The 25,153-nt window shown below is 39.3% G+C and overlaps 1 protein-coding gene across 1 annotated transcript; it reads right to left on the bottom strand.

Annotated features, from left to right (window-relative positions):
- Nucleotides 1–5,731: 5,731 nt before the first annotated feature.
- On the bottom strand, nt 5,732–24,043 carry lamtor3 (late endosomal/lysosomal adaptor, MAPK and MTOR activator 3). Its single transcript, XM_083907507.1, has 7 exons — nt 23,966–24,043; nt 23,660–23,688; nt 21,494–21,528; nt 16,171–16,229; nt 15,410–15,543; nt 15,013–15,076; nt 5,732–7,511 (listed from the first exon to the last, which is right to left on the bottom strand). The coding sequence occupies exons 2-7, from the start codon at nt 23,666–23,668 to the stop codon at nt 7,438–7,440; spliced, it is 375 nt and encodes a 124-aa protein (XP_083763633.1). The 5' UTR covers nt 23,669–23,688; nt 23,966–24,043; the 3' UTR covers nt 5,732–7,437.
- Nucleotides 24,044–25,153: the final 1,110 nt, after the last annotated feature.

Genomic DNA, 25,153 nt, shown 5'->3' with positions numbered 1-25,153 from the left:
CTTCTGTGGTTAGCGGATATATTGCGCTTCAACTTCTGAAGAGCATCCTTGTCATGGATGTCTTCCTGGACAACAGATGTATGGGTGGAACTTGGTAATCTGTCTCGGAGTTCTCGATTCATGAGCATCTTTGCAGGGGACACTCCTGTCACTGTGTGGGGAGTAGTTCGATAATGAAACAGAAAGTTCTCAATTCTGTTTTCCAGTCCTTCTTTTCAACTTTGGCAATCTTTACTGATTTCAGAACAATTCTGTTTAACCTTTCCACTTCTCCATTTGACTGAGGCCAATAAGGTATTCCTTTATCTGTGTGATGCCATGTGCAGTGAGATAATCATGGAACTCACGAGATGCAAATGGTTGTCCATTGTCACTTCTCAGGCAATTGGGAAATCCATGAATTTGGAACATCATTTCCAGGGCATTGATTACATTGGTAGCATTTGTGACTTTCATGTAAGCGACCTCGGGCCACCTGGAATAGTAGTCAATCACAACAAGCAGGTAATTACCCTCAGAGATGCTTAATAGGTCGATTGCAAGATAGGTCCACGGTTGGTCCGGTAGAGGTGTGCTCTCTAATTCTTCTGGTGGAGCGTTCTTGCCAATCACCTGACATGGATAGCATCTTTTTACTTTTCGTTCGACCATTTTGTCCATTTCAGGCCACCAGACTTTAGATCGCAGTCTGTTTTTCGTTCGCACAATCCCTTGATGTCCCTCATGTCCTAACTCCACTACATGTTCTCTCAGGATTTCAGGGATTACGATCCGGTTTCCACGCAGTCCAGAGTTCATCCTTGACTGCTTGGAATGCTGTCCCTTTGAAACAGGTCCAGTCACTGTTGAGTATGGCATGGCGAAGTTTATCAATTACCGGATCATCCTTCGAGGCCTGTTCAAGCTCACGAGGGGTTAGAGCATGAGGTACAGAACCCTTTACCAAGCTGTAGATGTATTCTTCAGATTCCTTTTCCTCAGCTTTGTCGTAATCGCCAACGGGTTGACGGCTCAGGGGGTCCACCTTGTTGGCTTTGCCTGGAATGTGGGTTATCTGGTAAGTGAACTGCTGTAAATATAACAGCCATCTTTCTACTCTTGCAGATGGAGGGATCGAGTTTGGTGACAGTACCTTCACTAATGCTTTGATCTGTGAGGATCTTAAATTCACACCCGATGAGATACAGACTAAACTTATGACAAGCCCAGAATACTCCTAGAGCTTCTCTTTCGAACTGAGAGTATCGTGTCTCAGTAGGTGTGAGCTTCCTACTGGCATAGTAGACTGGCTTCCAGATACCATCTGTCTGTTGTTGTTCTAGAATTGCTCCTAAGCCAATCGGAGAAGCATCACACGTGATCCTGGCAGGTCTTCCAACAGTGTAATACGCCATGACTGGCGCTGCTATCAGCGATTTCTTAAGCTGGTCAAATGCATGTTGTTCCTCTTTTTCCCATTTCCATTCAACATCCTGCTTTGTCAGTTCCCAGAGTGGCGCAGTTATTGTGGCGAATCGAGGGACGAACTTTGCACAGAACTGAGCCAATCCAAGGAAACTACGCAGCTGAGATGCGTCAGCTGGTGGAGGGGCGTGCACTATGGCCTGGACTTTGTCATCTGACAATTTGAGGCCTTCTTGAGACAGCACATGTCCCATGTATTTGATGGATGTCAATTTCATCTGACATTTCTTTTCATTCACCGTCAGTCCTCTTTCGGCTAACCGTTCGATCACTGTAGCTAACCTCGAGTCATGTTCGGCGTCCGTGCTTCCAACTACCACTATATCATCGGACATGTTGTATGCTCCTGGGCAGTCCTTTATCACTTGACTTATAATAAGGTACATTTTTGAAAAATATTTTCCTCCAGCCATTTCCTGGACTGTCTCCTCAATCGTAGGCACTAGATGCCGCTCTCGAACAATGGCTACATTGGCTCTGCGCATGTCAATGCAGATCCTGACATCTCCTTGTTTGTCGTCATTTTCTGATCTTTTCTCCACTGTTACTAATGGATTAACCCACTGAGCTGGCTCCGTTACTCGCTCGATGACGTCCAAGTCCACTAGCTCTTGAAGTTTCTCAATGACGCGCTGCCTCCTGTTGAACGGGATTCTGCGCACTGGTTGAATAACTGGGGTGACATTTGGATCTACCTTTAGATTCAGCTGGTAATTTTTAAGTTTTCCCAGCCCACTGTAAACTTCTGGATGCTTTGCGTGTAGACTTGACCATATATCAACTCCGGAACAGCTCAAAATGTCTGTGTTAATGCCAACCCTCAAAAGTCCCAGCTCTTTGCTGGTCCTGCTACTCAAGAGTGATGCCTGTGCTTGTGGCACCACGAAGAATGAAGCAGTGCCAGATCGCTCTGTGTTAGGGACCTGAACTCTTAGTATGCATTTTCCTAAAAGTGAGAGGGGTTGTTTACCTGCGTAGGAGTAGAGTCTCGTGGATGCAGGTTGGAGACTAATTTCGGGTCTTGCTTTCTGTAGCTTTTTGAAGTCATTAGCCGATAGAGTGTTGTGGTGTGCGCCAGAGTCGATCACTAAGGGCAGAGTGAAACCATTCAGGTGTAGCTCTATTGTGTCCTCTACACGAGATAGGTTGAATAGGTAGAGATCTTCATCAGGATTATCAGAACCGATGCTCTCCCTTCCTTCAGCTCTACACTGAGTTTTCTTGCTTCGGCCTCTATAAGCACCTTGGCTTTCCTGACCCCAGCCTTGAGCTCTACCACGTCCCTGGCGTCTAGGCATATCTGGGTGTGGTTTTGGTTTTTGGTTTTGGAAACACAAATCATCAAAATGTCCATTCTTACCACAATGTCTGCATTTGTGGTTTTTAGATCGAATGCATTCCCGGCCTATGTGACCTAGTGCGCCACATTTGTAGCAGGTTAACTGTGACATTGGTTTAGGCTTCGAGTTCGGTTTCATTTTCCCTGAGACCTGATTTGTGTTCGCTGGCAGAGAAAGAACTAGCGCCTCTTTGTGGTGGTATGATGCGATGATTTGGTTTAAACGGTCCAGTGTCAGATTATCTTCATGATACAGTCTTGCTTTTAATTCAGAGTGTTTGATGTGAAGCAAAACTTTGTCTCTTACGTGATTAACAGCTTCAGCTGCAAAGTTGCATGTCTTGACAAACACTTTTAGACGAGTGATGAAATCATTTACAGTTTCACCACCATTCGGTTCTGTTTCCCAGAATTTTGTACGGGCTTTTGGTATGTTTTGTCTCAATGTGAAAGTATCGTCAAATAGTTGAATGGCTACTTGAAATACATCTCTTGCAGGCTGGTTGACATTGCCTTGCACAGGGGCTTTTTTGCTCATCAGTGAAATTTTTCCATATTTCACGCAGTCCCTCTCCTCCCGTTAGTAACAGCACAGCTCTCTGTTGTGGTGCATTTGTTACACCCGAGGCGGTGATGTACAGTTAGGTCCATAAATATTTGGACATCGACACAGTTCTCTTTATTTTGGCTCTATACACTACTACAATGGAACTGAAATGAAACGAACAAGATGTGCTTTAACTGTACACTTTCAGCTTTAATTTGAGAGTATTTACATCCAAATCAAGTGAACGGTGTAGGAATTACAACACTTTCTATATGTGCCTTCCACTTTTTAGGGGACCAAAAGTAATTGGACAATTGACTGAAAAGCTATTTCATGGACAATTGTGGGCTATTTCCTCATTATTTCATCTTCAATGACACAGGTAAAAGATCTGGAGTTGATTCCAGGAGTGACATTTGCATTTGGAATCTGTTGCTGTTAACTTTCTATATGAGATCCAAGGAGCTGTCACTGTCAGTGAAGCAAGCCATCATTAGGCTGAAAAATCAAAAGAAACCCATCAGAGAAATAGCAAAAACATTAGGTGTGGCCAAATCAACTATTTGGAACATTCTTAAAAAGAAAAAACGCACCGGTGAGCTCAGCAACACCAAAGGACCTGGAAGACCACAGAAAACCACTGTGGTGGACGACAGAAGAATTATTTCCCTGGTGAAGAAAAAGCCCTTCCCAACTGTTGGCCAGATCAAAAACACTCTCCAGGAGGTCAGTGTTTGTGTTTCAAAGTCAACAATCAAAAGAAGACTTCACCAGAGTGAATACAGAGGGTTCACCACAAGATGCAAACCATTGGTGAGTCTCAAAAACAGGAAGACAAGATTAGAATTTGCCAAACAACACCTAAAAAAGCAGTTATAATTCTGGAAGAACATCCTCTGGACAGATGAGACCAAGATCAACTTGTACCACAGTGATGGGAAGAGAAGAGTGTGGAGGAGGAAAGGAACTGCTCATGATCCACAACATACCACCTCATCAGTGAAGCATGGTGGTGGTAGTGTCATGACATGGACATGTATGGCTGCTAATGGAACTGGTTCCCTTGTGTTTATTGATGATGTGACTGCTGACAAAAGCAGCAGGATGAATTCTGAAGTGTTTCCAACAATATTTTCTGCTCATATTCAGCCAAATGCTTCAGAACTCATTGGACGGTGCTTCACAGTGCAGATGGACAATGACCCAAAGCATACTGCAAAAGCAACCAAAGAGTTTTTTAAGGCAAATATGGAATGTTATCAGTCAATCACCTGACCTGAATCTGATTGAGCATGCATTTCACTTGCTGGAGACCAAAATGAAGGGAAAATGCCCCAAGAACAAGTAGGAACTGAAGAGCGTGTCAGTAGAGGCCTGACAGAGCATCACCAGGGATGAAACCCAGTGTCTGGTGATGTCTATGCCCTCCAGACTTCAGGCTGGAATTGACTGCAAAGGATTTGTAACCAAGTATTAAACAATGAAAGTTTGATTTATGATTGTTTAGTTTGTCCAATTACTTTTGGTCCCCTAAAAAGTGGGAGGCCCATATAGAAAGTGTTGTAATTCCTACACCGCTCACTTGATTTGGATGTAAATACTCTATTAGTACCATTAGAGCACATCTTGTTTGTTTCATTTCAAATCCATTGTTGTTGTGCATAGAGCCAAAATAAAGAGAACTGTGCCGATGTCCAAATATTTATGGGCCTTACTGTAAATGTCTAATTCTGCTTTCCAATTCTCCCATCTTTGGTGCAGAGTTTCAGGTTCACCAACTGTGTCTAATGCTTTGGGGGGTGCGAGGCCACCGAGAGCAACCGCTGCCATTTTACTTTCATTTACAACCATATGTTACTCTGACATATGCCCGCTTAATTTAGCGTATCAAACGATCTTGCACGTCACAGAAAAAACATTCACTTCCCTTAACGAGTGGTGTCGGTTTCCGATGGTGTTGCGAGTCAAGTCCATCAACTTTTCCTTAACGATCTCCGGTCGTGCGGGTGCGTCCAGCCTCAGCGTCGCTGCGTGGCCATTCTCTTGCCGAAATTCCGCTGTTTTCGGACACAACAGCAGCATCTCACTCACACAAGCGTGCTCTCTCAAATCTCGCGTGACCGCGTTGCTTTTTATTATCACCTTAGAAGACTACAGATGCTCGCCGCCATGTTTGATTTGCACACGTCTCACTCAGTCTCACGATACTACCACATGCTCCTCTGTGCACATTCTCCTGTTGTTTTTTCTTTTAAGTTATATTTAAATTTGAGTTTTGGTGGTCCAATAAATACTCAAGTTTTGAGATCAATGAATAATCGTTTATTAATCATGATTTCAAAATCAATCAAAAATAATCGTGATTATTATTTTTGCCACAATCGTCCAGCCCTATCGTCAGGTACCCCAAATAAACTGTCAGTGCAGAACGTTTTCACAAACATACATTTCGTTCATCTGAACAAGTAGCCTTCTTAGATAAACCAGTGACCCAGGAAGAGATGAGAAAAGCCATTCGATCTATGAAATCAGGGAAATCACCTGGAACTGACAAGTTCCCTGTTTAATACTATAAAGACTATGTAGATTTATTGCCCCAGTACTTACCAATGTATATGAAGAGTCTTTTGAGACTGGCTCACGACCGCCATCTCTGAATGACACTCTTATCTCACTAATTCCTAAAAAGGGAAGGTATCATACAGACCCTGCCAACTTTAGACCATTTAGCCTCATTAATGTGGACAGCAAAATATTAGCCAAGGTTTGGGCCTTAAGGCTGGAAACAGTTCTACCATACATCATACACACAGACCAAGTCGGCTTTATAAAGGGTAGATCTTCAACCGATAACCTGAGAAGGCTTGTACATTTTTATGTGGTTGAACTCTTTCAATACAGAACCTGTGGCTGCCGTCTCATTGGATGCCGAGAAGGCCTTTGACATGGTTGAGTGGGGTTTTTTTTGCACTCGGCCCTGTCAAGGTTTGGTTTTGGCTCCATTTTTAGCAAATGGATAAAGATAATGAATAACAGTCCCAGGGCCTGGGACTGTTATACATTATTAAGCATTACAGATTAATTTATACAATATAAAGCATTACAAATTAATGCTTTATGCGGACGACATTATGTATCTGACCAGAGATCCTAAGAACTCATTGCCTGCACTAATGAACACCATATGTGAAAACTCTAAGCTGTCAGGTTACCAGATTAACTGGACCAAGACTGAAGCGATGCCCATATCTAAACACTGCCATCCACAGTTACAAACACAGCATAACGTTAGATGGATCACTAAAGGCATGATCTACCTAGGTATCAAATTAACCTTGAATGTCAGATTGATGAAGATACATGGAAACAAATTGTGGCTGATAATGGTAAATACATTAAGGAAACTAGAGGTAAATTCCCTCAATATAAAATTCTGCACTGATACTACTGGACACCATGTAAGCTTTTCAAAGCAGGGCTAGTACCAACACATGCTGGAACTGCAAGACAGAGGTGGGCACAATCATACATCTTGTATGGGAATGTTCTACAGTTAAGCCATTTTGGTAGCGTGTATTGAAATTCTTAGAGGCATGTGTAGGTGTATCCTTGCCACCATCCCCACGTTTATGCCTTATGGGTGATAAAACAGAAATTCCAAAATTGACCAAAAACACTCATTCGATTTTGATGGTAGGGACAACGTCAGCTGCCAGAATTATTTTGAGACATTAAAAAGCACCCACTATACCAACATTTAATGAATGGAAAGCTCTAATGAGTGAAATAACATGTGAGATTACCTGACCGCTACCTGACCGAGTTCTACTTACTTATCCATAAAAAACTAAATCACTAAAAAAAGGCAAAGAATACTACTTAAATTATAAAATGTAATATTTACTCAGCCTTAAACATAGATACTCTCATACATGTGAGCATACTGATGAACAGCACCTCAGTTCTACGGGAAACATAAAGCCATTACTTTGAACTGCAAATTCAGGTTCCCCCACAGGACATGAATGTAATTTTAGAAGATGGAAATATTCAGTGAGCAAAATGTGATCCAGACAGATGATCTTGCTTATGTCAACTCCACCACCTGCCTCAGCTCCTCAATTAGTGGAGCCAGCTCCTTCTCCAGACTCATGATGATACCTGTGGAAACACAGAGGTAGTTGATGTTACTTCAACCAGACACTCGACAAACTAGACACTCGAAAAATACCTGCATGGGAACTGTGCTAAACAGAGGGTGTGTAGTGAGTGTATAAGCATAATTCACCATGATCTGTATGTGTAGGTTAAGGCACTGAAAGGAGGGTTGTGTTCAAGGCACGCACGGGTTTATGCTCACAGCTGTGTTGTGGATATGGTTGCTTAGTGACCATGGTCCCTTTAAATTGCTGGGTCACGTGGTAATTAGGGATGCACCGATTGCCATTTTTGGGGCAGATTCCGATTTCCGATTTTTCAAGAAGTTTGACCTGCCGATACCGATTTTAGCCGATTCCGATTTAAATTTTTTAAACCACTTTTCAGCATACTGAAATATATATATTTTTGCATCTTTTCTCTTTAATAGAACATTTTAACATAGAAATACAATCAGTTCACATCCAATATCCAACTAAAAATACAAAACGAATCACTATAAAATAGAAGTATATATAAAAATACAAAAAGAATTGTCATGATACATTTGAACATGCTACCATGGAACATAATAATAATTTTGAACTGTCCCGAAAATCTTTTTTTTACATTTTGAGTTGTTACTTACTGATAATATGATAAAAACACAATACATTATGTTGATAATAAATAATATATGTATTTCCAGACTAGATTTGTTGTGTTGTAGATGACAACCAACACGCTCAGTCACAGAACTGTGGCCTACCGGACCTTCTGCCACTACTCCCATTTAGTGACTGCATTTAGTGGGTTGTAGTCGCCATGAGAAGGGCCATGCATTGAGATTTGCATGAGGCTGTTAAGGGCTGTCAAAATTACTCAAAAATGACGTTTGAAAAAACACAAATATTCGAATATCTGTATTTGCGCATGATATCAATGACCCGCGCATTTGATGTGCGTTGCATCCGCTGCATCTGGGGGCTTTAAATCAGCCAGACTGTCAGGTGATGACAGCATGACATCAATAACAGGACGAACTAATACAACCAGACGAAACTACTTATATGGGTAGTTTATTTAAGTTTAAACATATTTCACAACATATTACCTACACAAAAATAAGTAAATGAACTGATGACCAAGAGCGCTGATCTCGCTCGCTCGCTCTCTCTCTCTCTGCCCATACTGGTTTACAGGGTTTCCCCCAGAAAACCTGCTAAGCCCGGTGGTCCCTCTCGGGTCCACCGGCGGCCCACGACGTTTTTGTGAGAAAAAAAAATTATTAAACGCAGCCAAGTTTCGCTTTTGCGCAGAGACTTTCCAGCGTTTAACAGGTGTACTCGCTCTGTTTCGACCGCCGAATTATCGGTGTATCCCTAAATATAACATCTTTATTAACAAGAATGATGTAACCGTAATAATGACGCACTTGATAGTGTGACTTGGGTTTCAATCGGCACCTGGACATGCGTGCGCTGCGCTTATTACATGGGGGAGCATGCGCTCTTGTTCCCCAGTATAGAAAAAGCAGAGGTGTATAAAAAAAATCTATTTTAAATAAATAAACAAGCAACGCTAAGCCTGGCGGGGCTTCATTCAGTGATTGAAACAAACATGTCAACATTAATGAAATGTTTACATGCAGTGCGGGCGCGCAAAGCAGACAGCAGCGCAGCGGCTCAAGCGGCGCACAGTGAGAGAGCAGCAGTGTTGGTGCTAATCACATCATCATTCGTCTGGTTCTGGTGTATATTTTCCCCTGTAGGTCTTCATTGTGCTGAATTTTTAATTTTACTCAGTAACGGATAGAATTTATAAAGCAACTAAGTACAATACTTGAGTCAATACGTACTCAAGTAAAAAACACTTAAATGTACTTAAAAAATACAAAATACAAAATACACAAAAAAAGTATTCAATACATTAACTTGAGTAAATGTATTTTGTTACTTTCCACCTCTGCCAGAGTCACATGAAGAGACGTCTTACACAAGGTTCAAGCCGAACGACGCCTAACTGTAGATCAATCCTAAAAACGTGGGTTCATTTCTAACAACTATCAGGGAAATCTAAAATCTCAATATTTAACAGAGTCTGGTGTGTTTAAGGACAGCACCGCTGTTTAGTAGACAGCACGTAAACTGTAACTGTATCAGGCTACGGAGACCCTAAAGGGACATGGAGAAAAAAAAAAACGTTTGGAGAAAAAAAAAAACATTTTGAAGATTGCTTTGTTATCTCGCAAAGTATGCGTTATCTCGCAAAGATTGCGCTATCTCGCCAAGTATGCGTTATCTCGCAAATATTGCGTTATCTCGCAAAGTGTTGCGAGATCTGTGGAATCTCGCAAGATATTTCACAAGATCTCGCGAGACGCGATCTGATTGGCGGTCTGTTTTTAGCAATTACTCGGTTTAGCTGCTCAATGATCCCCGGACCGTCAGAAGTGAAATGCAAGAGCCATGGTGGAGGACTTGGAAAAGTTTCTTCAATCGAGAGAGGTCCCACAAGAGGACATCAGGAAAATGCAAAGAGATAAGGTGGGTTGAAAATTCAGTCAATATCGCCGTAAGTAAAGCCGGGGAAAGTGGCTTCATGGAGAATTGAGCTAGGGTATTACTCCATCTACTGGCAAAAGGGAGCAACAACTCTTGTTTTCATATTATGCCTGATTGCTGGAAACAGGAGCCCAATAACTATTTGTAAACATAAAACAGCACGTATTTAATACACTGGACAGACACTGTGACAAAATGACATAGTATTAAATAAACGGTATACATATAGGGGGTGGCTGCTTTTATCGATCTTCTATTATCTTGTATAGAAAAATGTAAATGACATGATCATCAACTCAGCTCGTTTCCGTCTCCAGATTATTGTTAATGCAGGATAAATGTGCCTTCACTTGCAGAGCTGTTCATAGAAATGGATATAGTGGAGTTTTGTGTTAAGCAAGCCAGATGTCTTTTACAGTCACGCCATTAGCTGAGTTATCAAGGCTTCCCCAGGGGATGGCTACCACTTAAACACAAGTTGGATTTGTGTACGTTTTATCCATGTTAAAAATAAGCAATGCAGCTTGAAGTAATTATTTTTGATATGTTATGTTTGCAGGTTGACAAGGCAGTGCTATCCATCATGACTGATGAACAAATTGCAAAATAAATCACTTCATATGGCGACCGAGTAGCTGTCCTCTCCTTTTGTGAAACCACAGAATGCAGCACGGATAAAGAGACTGTTATACAGAGATTAAGAGACAAAATAGGATCACGAAAAATGAAATCAAAGACAAAAGGACAGCTGTATGGTGCCTTAGGTGTGTTCCAAAGACATGGTGAAGGGATGGCCAGACATGGTAATAGTGTAGCCAAAAAGACTTCCCGGAAGATTGAGATTGGATGGCTTCTTTTTGGAGCGGAGAAATACCGACAAGTAAGGACCAGAAATGGTGGAGGAACAAGACACTTGGCAGTGGACAAAACAACAACTGTTGCTCAGATTTTGGAAATGGGGAAGGGACTATTTTTCCCAGATGGACACTCAACAAAGGGGAGGGTTGAAGAATTTACCTTCAGTGTGTGTGATTTTCAAAGAAAGCAAATTCCTCTAGATTACTCTGTAGGTGGCCTTTATGAGCAAACTAAACTGAAGATCCTACGATTTTACATTTGCACGAAATAACAAGAACAAGTACCTTCAATAAATCAACCCTCATCTGTGGAAGAATGCACTGAAGACTCCTTCCTTTCATCCGACAGTGACATTAGTGAACAGGTTTGTGACATTAGCGTATATATTTGTTGTTGTTATTCAGCTTCCTCAGCTATTAAATGTTGAACTATGTATTTATCCCTGCCTTTAATTTGTATCAACTGCTGACAACATTTAAAATATGTATTTTATTTGTTGCTGAATCTGCAGATGTCAACAACATTAAAAAAACAAAGAGTAACATCTGAGATCATGACAGCAGAAAGCCCAGGACAATCACGTCATTTGCATTCAACCCCAACTCGCATTAGCCGGAACAGGACACCAACTCAAGTGAAATTGTCGATCTGACCAATGCCAATCCTTGTGACTACCCTCAAACAGAGCCTAGGCACAGCTATCATGAAGATTTTTCAGAATCAGATGAGGCAGATACAATTGAATGGAATCCAGAGAATGACCTCGGTGGAGCAGATATAGATGACACAGTCATAACAACATTCAATTATGTCAACAAGGAGGGTGCCACTCAGGTATGTTTGGGGTAAGGAGGTAGAAATACATTGACAACTGTTAAAAAAATAGAAAAACATATTATAAGAAAAACTTGAATGAACTACATTCCGTAGTTTTTTAAATATGCATTCCTATTTTTTTACTGTGGGCATTCCTTTGAAATGACCATAGTGCTATGAAACACTTCCAATAGACCTATTTACCTATGTACTCATACTAAATTCTTTTTTCATCTTTCAGAATATCGAGCTGCATGAAGCACCTGTGCAGGATTTACACCTCCCATCGTCTTCACCTGATGGCCTGCCTTCAATTCATGTACCATCAATTGAAGCAGAAGTGCAAACTGCAGTGGTAAGATGCGTCACCGCAAAATATTCCAATCAAATCTTTTAAAGCACTGTATATTTTTACATAACTGCAGCCTGTAAAAGGCATTTTTAAATTCTCGATCAGCTCTTAAAAAATAGCTGCTGTCACACAGAAAAGAAATCCTGTTAGAAAGTAGAAGTATGGAGACATGATTTTGAGTTGCATTATGGAAAACGTGGGATCCAATATTATTTGGACCTTGATTTATTCTAAACAACATAATAATAATAAGTGTCATTTGTCTTTTGTTCTCCTAGCAACCAAGAGATTTGCTGCCAGTTCAGCAAATCTAGAGAGCATACGACATGCATCAATTCACAGGATAAAGGTTGTTAAAGATCTTTTGGCTGTATTTATGGACAGTAGCATAGTTCATTCGAATCTTAAGATGGACTGTGTAAATGAAAAAGCTATAGATGATGCTGGAGTGTCAAGGGAGGTTTACACTGCATTCTGGGAGCAATTTCTTGAACATTGTGAAGGGGAAACCGAGCGAGTACCAAGACTGAGGCCAGATTTTGGCCAGGCTGAATGGCAAGCAGTTGGACGGATTTGGGTGAAGGGATTACTAGATCATGGTGTCATTCCAGTGAGGCTTTCAAAAGCATTCATTTTATCTTGCATCTATGGGATTGACTCGGATTGACTCAGTTAAAAAGAGTTAATAATTCTAAAAACATGGATTAATCTCCAGCAATTACCAGGGAACAGAGCTGTGTTAAAAAACACAGATATTCGAATATATTCTCATAGTATTTGTATCGCGCATCTGGGGTGCGTTGCATCCGCTGCATCTGGGGGCTTTCAATCAGCCAGACTGTTAGGTGATGACAGCATGACGTCAATAACAGGACGAACTAATACAACGAGACATAACTACCTGTAGATGTAGTTTATTTAAGTTTAAACATATTTCACAACATATTACCGACACAAAAAGCAGTAAATGAACCAATGACCACGAGCGCAGATCTCACTCTCTCGTACTTGCTCTCTCCGCCCCGTGCCAACAATGCCTCGCGCTCTCTGCTCACACTGGTTTAAATGACAAACAAACAAATGCTGAGTGCTGATCAAAAGTTTTGTGCAAGTGATTTAAGGTCCTGACTCTGGTCCCAAATATGACATGGCTTTGTTCAGTGATTGAAACAAATATATAAACATTAATGAACCGTTTACATGCAGAAGCGCGCCCACTCACAAAGCAGACAGCAGCGCAGCGGCTGCACGGATGTTGTGTAATCAAATACACCGGTTTGAATTTGACCGGCTTATTAAAATCGGAATATTTCTGACTGACCGGCCGGTCGCCGATTGGGGCCGATCACGTGAAAATCAGCCGGTTCCGGTCACTGGCCGAGCAGTCGGTGCATCCCTAATGCTAATGATATGAGTTGTGAGTTAGGACATCATCAGCTCATTCAGTAACAGACTGATCCATCCTCACTACACCACAGAGCCACTTCAATGCATTTAATTTGATTTGAGATTAGAAATATGTTAAAAAAAGAGGATGAAGAAAAAAGAAAGAAAGACACAGTTGTAAGTGGTGCTACTGGCGCAGATAATGATATAATCATAACATTAACAGTCACTGTCTAACCAACGGGGACACAGACAGCAGCTAACATTAGCGTCAGAATGCTAGCTGACGCTAACGCTAACTAGTAGAAGCAGTGCTTCAAAGGTGCTGATGAGGAATTTCCTGCTGTGGGTTTAGTAAGAAAACTATCTAACTTCTATTCTTTATATTTGGTTTATAATGTGAGTTATTTACATTGCAATGTATAATCAAAAATAAATAAAAAAAATAAAAAATTAAGTTATTTACAGTATTTTATTTTTTCTATATATTTATATTGTATTATAATGTGGGTTCTTTACAATATAATGTTTATTTTTTACTAAGTTTGTATAGGCTTTTACAAGTTATTTACAGTATTTTATTGTTCTTTACATTTATATTTTCACATACTTTATTTATCTCTCCGTTCCTACAACAATATATAAGGAGAAAATTTTTTCTGGCATATTTACGAATGGTAATTAATCGTGATTAATCCACAGCTACCCTGTGATTAATCTGATTAAAATTTAAATCATATAAACTTTATTTCACATCTCAATTATCACTGTGTTTGTCTCTTATATGATATATTTAACTGAAATGTCTTTTTCAAACAACCAATGATTTATAAAGGAAAATCATGAAGATTTACAGGGGTGCCCAAACTTTTGAATACCACCGTTTGACTACACAAATTATGTTCTGTGAAGTATGTTCTGTCTGTTTTGTATTATTTAAATTGTTTAATGTTCTTTATGAGAGAACTACACAAATTAAAAATATATAAAGTTTAGTGCTATCCAATAAAAATAAACAACATTTTAACCCACTCACAGAAACTACAACTACAAATACACCATGCTGCTCCAAGTGCAAGAGATGGGTGACGTGTGTGCTGTTGTCTTCATCATGCAGCAGTCCAGCCCCCCGCAAAAAACCCGCCGCTCCTCGCATGTGGCCAGCCCCAGTGAATGACTTCTCGCCCTGGTCATCCAAGCCAAGGGCTCAAAGTGTGCGAAAAAAGTAGCGGCTTAGTCCGGAAATACGGTGTATATAATTTAAAATTAGATGAAATAAAAAATGTTCCCCTAATCACCCCGCAAGCCAGATGTGACGTACAGCTGGGCCGGGTCTGGCCCCCGGAACCCTGGCATCCCTGCTCTCGGGTGCCCACAACAAGGAAATAAACTAGGAAGTCAGAAGTCAGGTGAGCAGAACCATAGGAATGAACAGAGCTAACGGGGCAGTGCTCTATCCAGAGCTTATAATATATCGATGTTTAGAAACGGCCATTGTTTGACTGGACTGATGTGAAGGTGAACAGTGACTTGTAAGAGATTTTCTTACCCGTGTTGGCGTTGCTACTAGCAATGAAACTGATGACCAGTGGTAATCGATTGAACTGCACAATCTGTTGAATAGATACACAACATAGTGAGGTTCCAAAGTAAGCAGACTTAAGTATTCTGATCACTGAATGTTTTCTTTAAAAAACACAAGATTAACAATTACAAGGCATCCACAACTCATATGATACAAGAGTTATATTCTATTCCCTAGACATCAGAACTGCCAAAGTTTTCATAAAAGTACATACTTTTACAGCTGGGAACGAGTGTGCAGTCAGGCTTTGTTTCTTGTTTTTTTTTAATGGTGCACGTATGAGACCAACTAACAAAGTTAATTCATTCATTTAAAAGACAAATCAATCATAGCCAGTTATGTATAAGAGTTGCTGTCTGACCTGGTAGGTGTTGTAGTAGCAGATAATGCTCTTGTTCTTTGACAGACCCAGCTTGCTTCCCTGATCTGTGGCCAAGGCAAAAGTGGACAAGAAGCCCGGTCTAAGAGCATGGACAGGGGCATTGTCATTGGCAACTGCAATGACATAACAATAATGTTTAATGTTCTCATTTTCAAGTAAAGGTATTACACTGATGGTAGTGTGTATATTAATTCTGTTATCAAGCTATTACTTTAACATGGCATTTTTATGTCTCTGTACTGCCAAACTATTAGTCTCATTAAAATTATTGCTTGTTAATGGACATAACATAGGACTAGCATAAATTTCAGCATGGCAAATGAATTACTATACAAATATCACATTGATGTACACCTATTTGTGTGAACTAAACAAAAATATAGATGAAAAACAAAATTTTACAGACTTAAAACGGCTTAAGCATTACCATACAAAGGTTTATTTTATAGAGATACCATATTGGAAGAACAACCAAGAATGTCAGAAATTGAAGTGATTTCCAATAGTAAAATGTCAGCAATTTTGCTTTATTTCATGGTGGAAAGTACCTCAAATAATTTGATGACCATACAAAAAGTATTTTAATTTTCAAAACTGTGGCTACATTTTGAAGTCCAGGAAAGTATTTATTACTATTATATAATACTATTAATTTAAGCTTGATGTTGCCATTTGTTTGAAGTTATTGTAAAGGTAAAGAATATCGCTAGTTTTTGTAGGCTTCTGAGATGATTTCTTACCTTTAATGACTGGGACACCGTCCCTGTCTGTCACAACTATAGCATGAAGACCTTCAACACTAGGAAAGACAGCAGATAGATTTATTTATTAAACACTACACCTTCTAGCAATTTTGGCTTTAACTGTGACATAGGTTTAAAGGAATGTGGTTGTGTAGGATAACACATAATCAGTAGCTACATCACCACGTGAGCTTCTATCTCCAGGAACCAGTGAAATATGGATGCTCGTCATGAAAATATGGGAGTCAGTGACTGTCTAACAGTATGACAAAGGGACAAATATATTTTTAGGTTTATTGTACATTTGAGCTGGCCAATTAGGAAATTATTAGAAATGCTACTTTAGTGTGGTCAATTATTGGGAAGAGCTGAAACGATACTCAGTCAGATACTGTGGTCAAAACCACTGGATCTGATATTGGACAGACAAGTAACATCTGATAGAAACCAAAAACAAAAAGATCCTATATATCACATGCCTCACTGTGCACAGAATGTAAACAAATCTGCAACAGCAGTCATGTTGTGGGCTGTTTATTTCTTCTTCATGGGAGAAGAATACTTGTATCACAGTTGAAGAATTATATCTTTGAATAGCTTCAGCAAAAATGTGTTGTTAACAGCTTCATAGATTAAAAGGTCTGCAATTACTGTATCAGACTGATATCAGTGTCAGACCCAAAAAAGTGGTATCGTGCTATCCCAAGTAAAGAATGGTGATAGCTAAAAAGCCTATTTTAAAACTAATATTTTATGTCTATAGAATCATATCAACAGTAAAAACCAAAACAAAAAGATGGTGGCTCTGTAACCGACTCATTTCTACTGGTTGGTCTTCCAATGATCAAATGCTCAAGAAGAGTCAAAGATTTTATTTAAAAAAAAAAAAATAAATAAATAAAAATAATAAGTAAAAATAAGTAAAACGTTTTACTATAGACCATTCATTAATCAAAAACAGAAACAACAGGTGTACTTTTAACACAATGCAGGTCTGAAGGTCTGAATAAGAATAAACAAATAATCAAAAGGAATTGGGACATATTAATAAGTGATATTTCTGAGAGGCTTTATCAGATGAACCAAACATCAGCTTCAGACCCTCAAATGTAGAATACATAGAACAAAAAACCTGGGGCCTCATGTACAAAGACTTGCATGGATTTCTTACTAAATCTTGGCGTACGCCAAAACCCAGAAACTGTCGTACACACAAATAAATTCAGATGTATCAAAGTGTGCGTACGCATGGATCCAAGCACGTTCCCTTTGTACATCACAAATCAACGTGGAATTGAGCGCACATGCAGAGGTGCCAAACTCCTCCCTCATTCTAGTGAATGAATGAAAACGCGCAGGAAGATTTTGTTTGGTACCCTGGGGACCCAACAGGGATAAATATGACAAAAAAAGACGTGAGTGGGAGCGTGTGCGTGAGTCTGTAAATGCCGTGGGATCCGAGCAGCACGCACGCACGCATGCGTTGAACCAGACCACCTTACACGATGTTAGCTGCATTTGCGCATCACATATGATTTGAAGATTGATGGAATGAAAATGTTTCCTATTAACGTAAACAAATTCTGTGACGGCGCTTTTATAGCAATGTGTGTGCAGTCATTAGCTCCGATTACATTAGGGAAACCGGCTCTCGCTGAAAATTGCGCTTTAATGTTGGCCTGTTTAACAGCATTGAATGGGAATTTGATGTACCTGGATGACATTCGGATGATTCCGTCCCACACAGCTGACATGGATCGGCTCAGGGTTGACTGGCACACTCCTGACTGCAATCAGCTTATGAGACAATTATCATCGTTTGCAAGTAAATCCTCGCGTTCACTAAATACTCGCTCACGTAGGATTGCACCATTTGCAAGGTGTTAATTGTTCATACGTGTGTCTCTGATGTGCACATCACTCTGATGACTACTTGTTTTCACATTATTAACAGTTTCCCAGCATCACCACTAAGTGTCACCAAAGGAACAATAGCTGTAGAAAGGGGCTTACGCCAGCCATGAAGTTGGCGTGGGCACCGCACATTTCCACGGTAATTTCACGTTTCATACATCTGAACGTGAGCGTGGAAATGGACGTACGCCACGTTTTTGTGTGCGTACGCAACCTTTGTACATGAGGCCCCTGGTGAACTGTCAGAGCAGGTAACCACAAGTATGGCAATTCTACTCTCTACAGCAATATGAATAAAACCTTTTTTATACACATGAGGCTGCAGGTATGACATTAAGTAATTTATGCATTGCAACAAAACCTTTGTGGTTTACAGACTTGCATGTCCATGGGCCCGTTTCAGAAAGAAGGTTCAACAAACTCTGAGTTAAAACCTTAACTAGGTTGACCAACTCTCAGCTGTCAAACCGAGTTTTCAGTTTCAGAACAGGGGTCCGTTTCACAAAGCAGGTTCAACAAACCCTGAGTCTAACCCTGAACTCTGAGTTGATCTACTCTGAGATAGAAAACTCTGAGTTTTCGGTTTCAGAACAGCTCATTTGAGTTAGTTTGTTCAACTCAGAGTAGTTTCACCTCGAGTTAAGCGCGTGCACCACAAGTATAAAAAGACAGCATGAATGGAGCCCCGTTTCGACGAGTCACCATGACAACGGGGAAGCAGAGGGTGACGTTCTTCACCCACTGGAGTTGGAAAATATTAATGCGTGAGTTTGAGCATGTTTTTAGAAGGAAGTGTAACACAGCAGCAAAAGAGAGGGAGAAGGCGTCGGAGAACACTGCTGCTGATGCGGAAGTTTAAATGTCGTCCTTTGCACAATCACAATAATATTACAGGGGGAAACTGCTTGAGTTGTTGACTATTCATTTATTTCATTTTGGTGTAATCCCGCGGGGGAGAAGCGCACTTGGCAGCAGTTTAAGATGAAACATAAAAACATTGTTCAAACAGGTAAAACCTCGGTATAATCTCATGGGATTACCTCATTTTGATCATGTTTTACATACAGTAAATATGAAGTGGCTGTTTGACTGTACAGTTGTTTTATCCCCAACATAATGCTGTTTTCACACACATACATGACTTCTCATTCTTTATATCACTTTCAAGTCTGACGCTCTGCATCTATGATGTTGTATAAAAGAAAAATGTAAATTTGTAAGTAAAAAAAAACACAGCGCAACACACAATATCTGCTGGGATGTGAGAGCATGACTCCGGTTGTTAATGTTGAAATGTAAGGACTGATCAGGTTGTGTATGTAAATGATGAACTGTGACGTGAAACTGTTCCGCTCAAAAAGAAAAGTGTCTGGAAATGTAAGAACATCTATGCGCGGTATGATAATAATCTCCTGACGAATATTTAATTATCTGCGCAGTAATGCTGCTCCTTCATCCACCTGATCACTGTCAAAAGGACATGGTAGTAAAAAAATAGTGGCCACCTAATAAAACTTCTAATGTAGACGCAGAACAGACGCAGAACTATACTACGCTAAAACTCTGCTGACTGAATGAATGAGGAAATCAAATACCGTGTGTGTGTCTGAAAGAGGGCGGAGACAGAGAGAAACTCAAGGTTTGCGGAGAAAAACCTGGTCCCGACCAGGTTAGTTTCAAAGAGCATGTTACCATGGTAACTGACCGAGAGGTTAAGTTACCTCTCTCTGTGAAACAGGGTAGAGTTACTCCTCTTTCTCTGGTTTTACTAACCTCCCTTTGTGAAACGGAAAACTCAGTTTCCCTCATTTCAGGGTTAACAGACTCAGAGTTTTCACTAAACCTGCTTTGTGAAACGGACCCCAGGTGATAACACTTAGTTCAATCAACTCTGAGTCAAAGTAACTGAGTGAAGCTCGTGCATGAAGATATAAAAAGCCCTCATTGATGATAACATGATTCACTATGGCAAAAAAATTATAAGACTCGATCCTCCTACTTCTCCCCAGTGAAGTTGGAGATATTAATGAATGTATGCAGAAAGTTGGCATTTATTTAATATAAAAAAATAAAATAAAAAACAATACTGTGGCAGTATAAAAAGAGTGACCGCTCGCATGGCAGAAAATTGCTGACGGAGTCAATGCGTGAGTATTAATTGGAGAAAAAAAATTATGTTTTGTCTTGATTATTCCACTTATTCATCAGTTATATTCCATATGTGTGTTTGTGCGCACAGGTGCAACTCAACAGGCACCAAACATACTTGGCAGCAACTAAAGATGAAATATAAAAATGTAGTTCAAAGAGAATTACTAAAACAGATTTTAAACATAATAGTCTCTCCAAGATCAAGTCCTCCTTTGTAAAAATGGTAAAGGAAAAGTGTTCACTTGCTTATAAAAATAGTCAAACAAAATAGTGATCCAACTTGACAACTAAAGTGCGGGAAAAAAGGTAAAAGAAAAATGCAATGTCTGCCACTACCTTCAGTCTGCAGGGCTTCAACTTAAGAGCAGGAGAAACTCAGGGTTAGTTGAAGAAAACCTGCCAGCGAGCAGGTTAGGTTCACGAAGTATGTTGCCAGGGTAACTGACTCAGAGTTAAGCTGAACAGGCTTTTTGAAACCAAAAAAACAGAGTTTTCACTAAACCTGCCATCTGAAAAGGGCCCCAGGTCTGCAAAAAGAATCATACTGGATATATACACTGAAAGTTACACAATATCCAGGTTTGAATGGGAGCTTGATTTAGATACCTCTCTCAGTATCTGAATGCATTTAAAACACTTTTATTTTTATTTTTTTCAATTGTTGACGTTCCGATGTGTTGGCATATTCATTTAAAGATTTCTGATTTTGTGCATCTGTTTTTTCCTCTTACAAGTTGTCATGTGATCTGAACTGCCTGCAGTGCTCATGTGACTGCCACTGTGTTCACATGACCACAAGGTATAAAATAGCCAATGGTCATTCATTTTGTAAGTTTGCCTTGATGAAGGCATTGATGGCTGAAACATGGCATGTTTTTTACTGTTGATATGATTCAACAGCCATTAAATATTAAAGGCTTTTATTATCACCCTTATGATTGCATCAGATTCCTCAAGTTGCCTAAGATTTATTAGGTAAGTCTTTTGCTGTCTGCCTAATCAGTTTTCCCTTGCATCTACGCCGGCAGTGGCGTTCTTTTGGGTGGGTGAGCATCTCAAGCCGTGTTTCCTGGTGCATTAGATGCACATAAAGTGAATTCTGCACAGAATACTGATCATCATAATTACCACCGCTGATAATCCTGTTTATATCTGGCATTAAAGAGATTTTATGATCAGTGGGAATAGAATATGATCAAAACTCAAAACACCTGAACTATATTTGCATTACTGTCTGTTACTTAAGTACACTCACCTCTGCAGCTGTTTGTACAAATACCTCTTCAAATCCTGCAAAGAAAAATATATTACAATTCTATACAAAATGAACCAGTTACAAGCTACACAAGTGTCACTGACACAGACTCACTCATGTGCATCAATATGTCCCATAAGGTACAAAAAAAAATTGTAACGTTAAAGTCAGATCACATGTCATTATGCCCCTGAAGCTGTGTACTGTTATACACTACATATGCAATTTATTTTTATTGTAATTATACAATTACAATATACAGTTTTATTCTGTTGTAATATATCAATAAAGTGATGTGCAAAAGTCTAGCTTTGTGGTTTGTATGTCTGTCAAACTCTATGATCATTGGTATTTGGATAAGAATAATGTGACTGAAAGTTGGTTGATGAATGTCTTGAATAAACCTTGAGTAATACATTTTTATCACAGCAAATGTCTCAACATGAAATAGTAGGACAAGCACACAGGTGTAACCAGTAACATTAGTTAAGGTTCTACTTCAGGTTTAAGAGAGCCAGGGTCATGGGAAAAAGGGAAAAGTGTGTTGTTTTAAAAACCACATATCGGGGAAAAATTGTATCATGATTTATTTTAGATTATTCATTCAATATGTATGCATATATCAAGATATAGATTAAATCAATGTTTCTGTGAGGCTAGGTTATATGGCTCACAAATAATCAATCAATCAATCAAATTGTATTTATATAGCCCACAAAACACAGTTTGTCTCACAGGACTTCAAAGGGTTGGTAACATCCCCTGCCCTTAGACCCTCGACCAGGGTAAGGATGGTCTTTGTGTAATATATGAGATATGGCAGGATAGAAAGCTGCTCACAGGTTGCTTCTCTGGAGTCATGAAACATTTTCTCTTGAGGTGAGAACGAGTGGCAATACACAATATATACTCTAAAATAAGTCTACTGTTTATGATCTCTATTACATGCTTAAAATACAGTTATTACCTTTCATTTCAGTTAGTACCTGTTTTATTTATTTTGCTTTTGAATATTAAATGAAGGATTTATGTACGTTATATAAATAATGGCATTGCCTATAAATTTGGTCACATTCTGCTATAACACAACCAATTGGGCTTAAAATTAAATTGTTCTTAAGTGACTTTATTTTAAATGTGCTTTTGTTGATTCCATGTATTTTTAACCACTACGTATAATATTTAATTTATAATATCTAGTGCATTTCACAAATGTATTAAGTATAATCATAATCATACATGATGATTATCAATGCAACAGCCTTTAAAACCAGGACAGTTAATCAGAGATACCGTATCACGATATGACTATATCCTAAATCTAACTTATCTTGTCTCATGTTTCGATATAGATGTACTATCAATATATTGCCCAACCCTAAACACAGTGCTTAACACATTTATTAGACCACCTATAATAGTAACAGGAAAACATAAATATTTTAGAATTCTTTAAAAACATTATCGTTAATCATTTGGCAAATTAAACTGAATTCACCTATATACGTACATAGGGCTGTTAGGGGGTTCTTAAATCGAAATCCGATTTATTTGTTTGGACGATGTTAAAAAAAATTAAAATCGATTTTTTCCTGTTGACGGAGCTCTCTCAGCTCCAGTCCTCTCCGCTCCATTCCGCTCTTTTCCCCTCCCCCACTACGTTCTCTGGCATCAACATACTGTAATCAGTCAAAAAAGCCTTAACAATCCTAAAAACATGGGTTACTCTGCGACAATAACCAGGAAAATGTCTAAACATCTCTGTTAAAGAGATTTTGAGTCTGTTAAATAGAATTTCGGCTAAGGAGCTTCTACATTCTGGTGTCTTACAGAAACACAGATATAATATAATTTAGATAATTACCAATGCTGTTCATTTAGGGCAGCTGTGGCATAAACCTTACATGGTGGTTGAATACATTCGCTAAGTACTGTACATGTTTCCCGGATTTTCTTGATGTTTTCAACTGAAGTGGTGAGAAAAATAATACTGTATGTTCATTAGAACATTGCTAAAATATCAAATTGCACTGTGGCTTTAGACTTTTGCGCAGAACTGCATATACTATATGCAGTTCTGCGTAATATGGCTGCGAAACACACGCAGCCATTTCTCCGTATTGGCCGAACGAACAGGAAGTAACAGCAAGTAGAGACCATACTCACCTCGGCCATGGTAGTTAATCGTGTCAAAACTGTAGTAAAGAAAACAGACGCAGTTAAACCATCGCTTCGATAGATAATCATTCTGACTTTTAGTTTTCTTATCCTAACCTTGTTGATATGAACTCAGGCATGCTAATATGCAAGTCACTGATTAGCAACTACTAGCGTGAAGTTAATTCCTATTGTCCTATAAGGACTCAACCCAACCTCACACTGCTTGAGTTAACATGTGTGTATTTAAATAAGTAATAACTTAAATGACTACAGTTGAAAAACTAAACAAAAACCGCATGAAACTTCGCCTACCTTCTCCAGCTCGTTTTGAGACTTCACTGACAACAGGCAGCTACATACTCACAAACGTATCACATGACAGACTTCTTCTTCTACTACTTTAGTTAGGCAGACCAGGCGCAACGATGGCGTATTGCTGCCCCTACTGTTTGTTAATAGGCCCTACAAGAAAAGTATCAAATCCCTTTGTATCTTCCTGTTTTGTGAAGATATTCCATCAATTGAATTGTCTTTGCCAAATAATCCAGATTTAAAAGTGTATGCATATTGAAAACAGTTTCCCCATCTGCTCCAAGTTTCCTGAAGAGAGACTGTCTTTGACTGAAGTAGAGCTGAAACAATTAATTGATGAATCGATTATTAATCGATTACTAAATTTATCACCAACTATTTTGATAATCGATAATCGGTTTGAAGCTTTTTTCATGATTAAAACCAGATTTCTGATTGTTTCAGCTTCTTAAATGTGAATGTTTTCTTGGTGTCTTTGCTCCACATAACAAAGAAATCATTAAAACTGAATCATTTTGGTTTGTGAACAAAATAAGACATTCGAGAACATCATCATTTCCAGCTTTGACAAACACAGATCAATGTTTTTTAACATCTTCTTACATTTTATGGACCAAACGATTAATCGAGAAAATAATCGACAGATTAATCGATTACGAAAACAATCATTAGTTGCAGCTCTAGACTGAAGTATATTTTGCTCTGGAGAAGTACATGTTTTACTGTCTCCACACTCACATTTACCATCAGAATGCTTACCAATCAGAGCCAGCCCACTTCTCAACCCACAGTGTCCAAGCCTCAATCTGGAGAGTACCACAGAGTCTTATCTATTAAACCTAAATGTCCCCTTGTCTTTGTTTAGACTTTCCTGCACTGAAAAGTAAGCTCTTCTCTTCCTTTCCCTTTCCCAAGATTTTTGCCACTTCTCTTTTAGACACCTTTTAATTTTCTCTGAGTACTCTGGTGCCCCATATTGCCAGTGAATTTGCAATCTTTCCTCCTTTACTGCCTTCTTTGCCATCTCATCCGCCTCCTCATTCCCTTACACACCCATATCTGCCAGAACCCAGAGAAACCCCACCTCACACCCTACCGTGTGAATTTTGTACAGAGCGTAGAATTTCTACAACTAAATCTGGTCTGGATTTGGATTTAGCTTCTTTTATTGTCATTATTATTACTGCT

This window comes from Microchirus variegatus (genome assembly GCF_963457635.1).
Source record: "Microchirus variegatus genome assembly, chromosome: 21".
In the NCBI taxonomy this organism is placed as follows: Eukaryota; Metazoa; Chordata; class Actinopteri; order Pleuronectiformes; family Soleidae; genus Microchirus; species Microchirus variegatus.
Note: the sequence above shows the minus strand (reverse complement) of the source record. Positions and strands in the feature narration are given on the sequence as shown.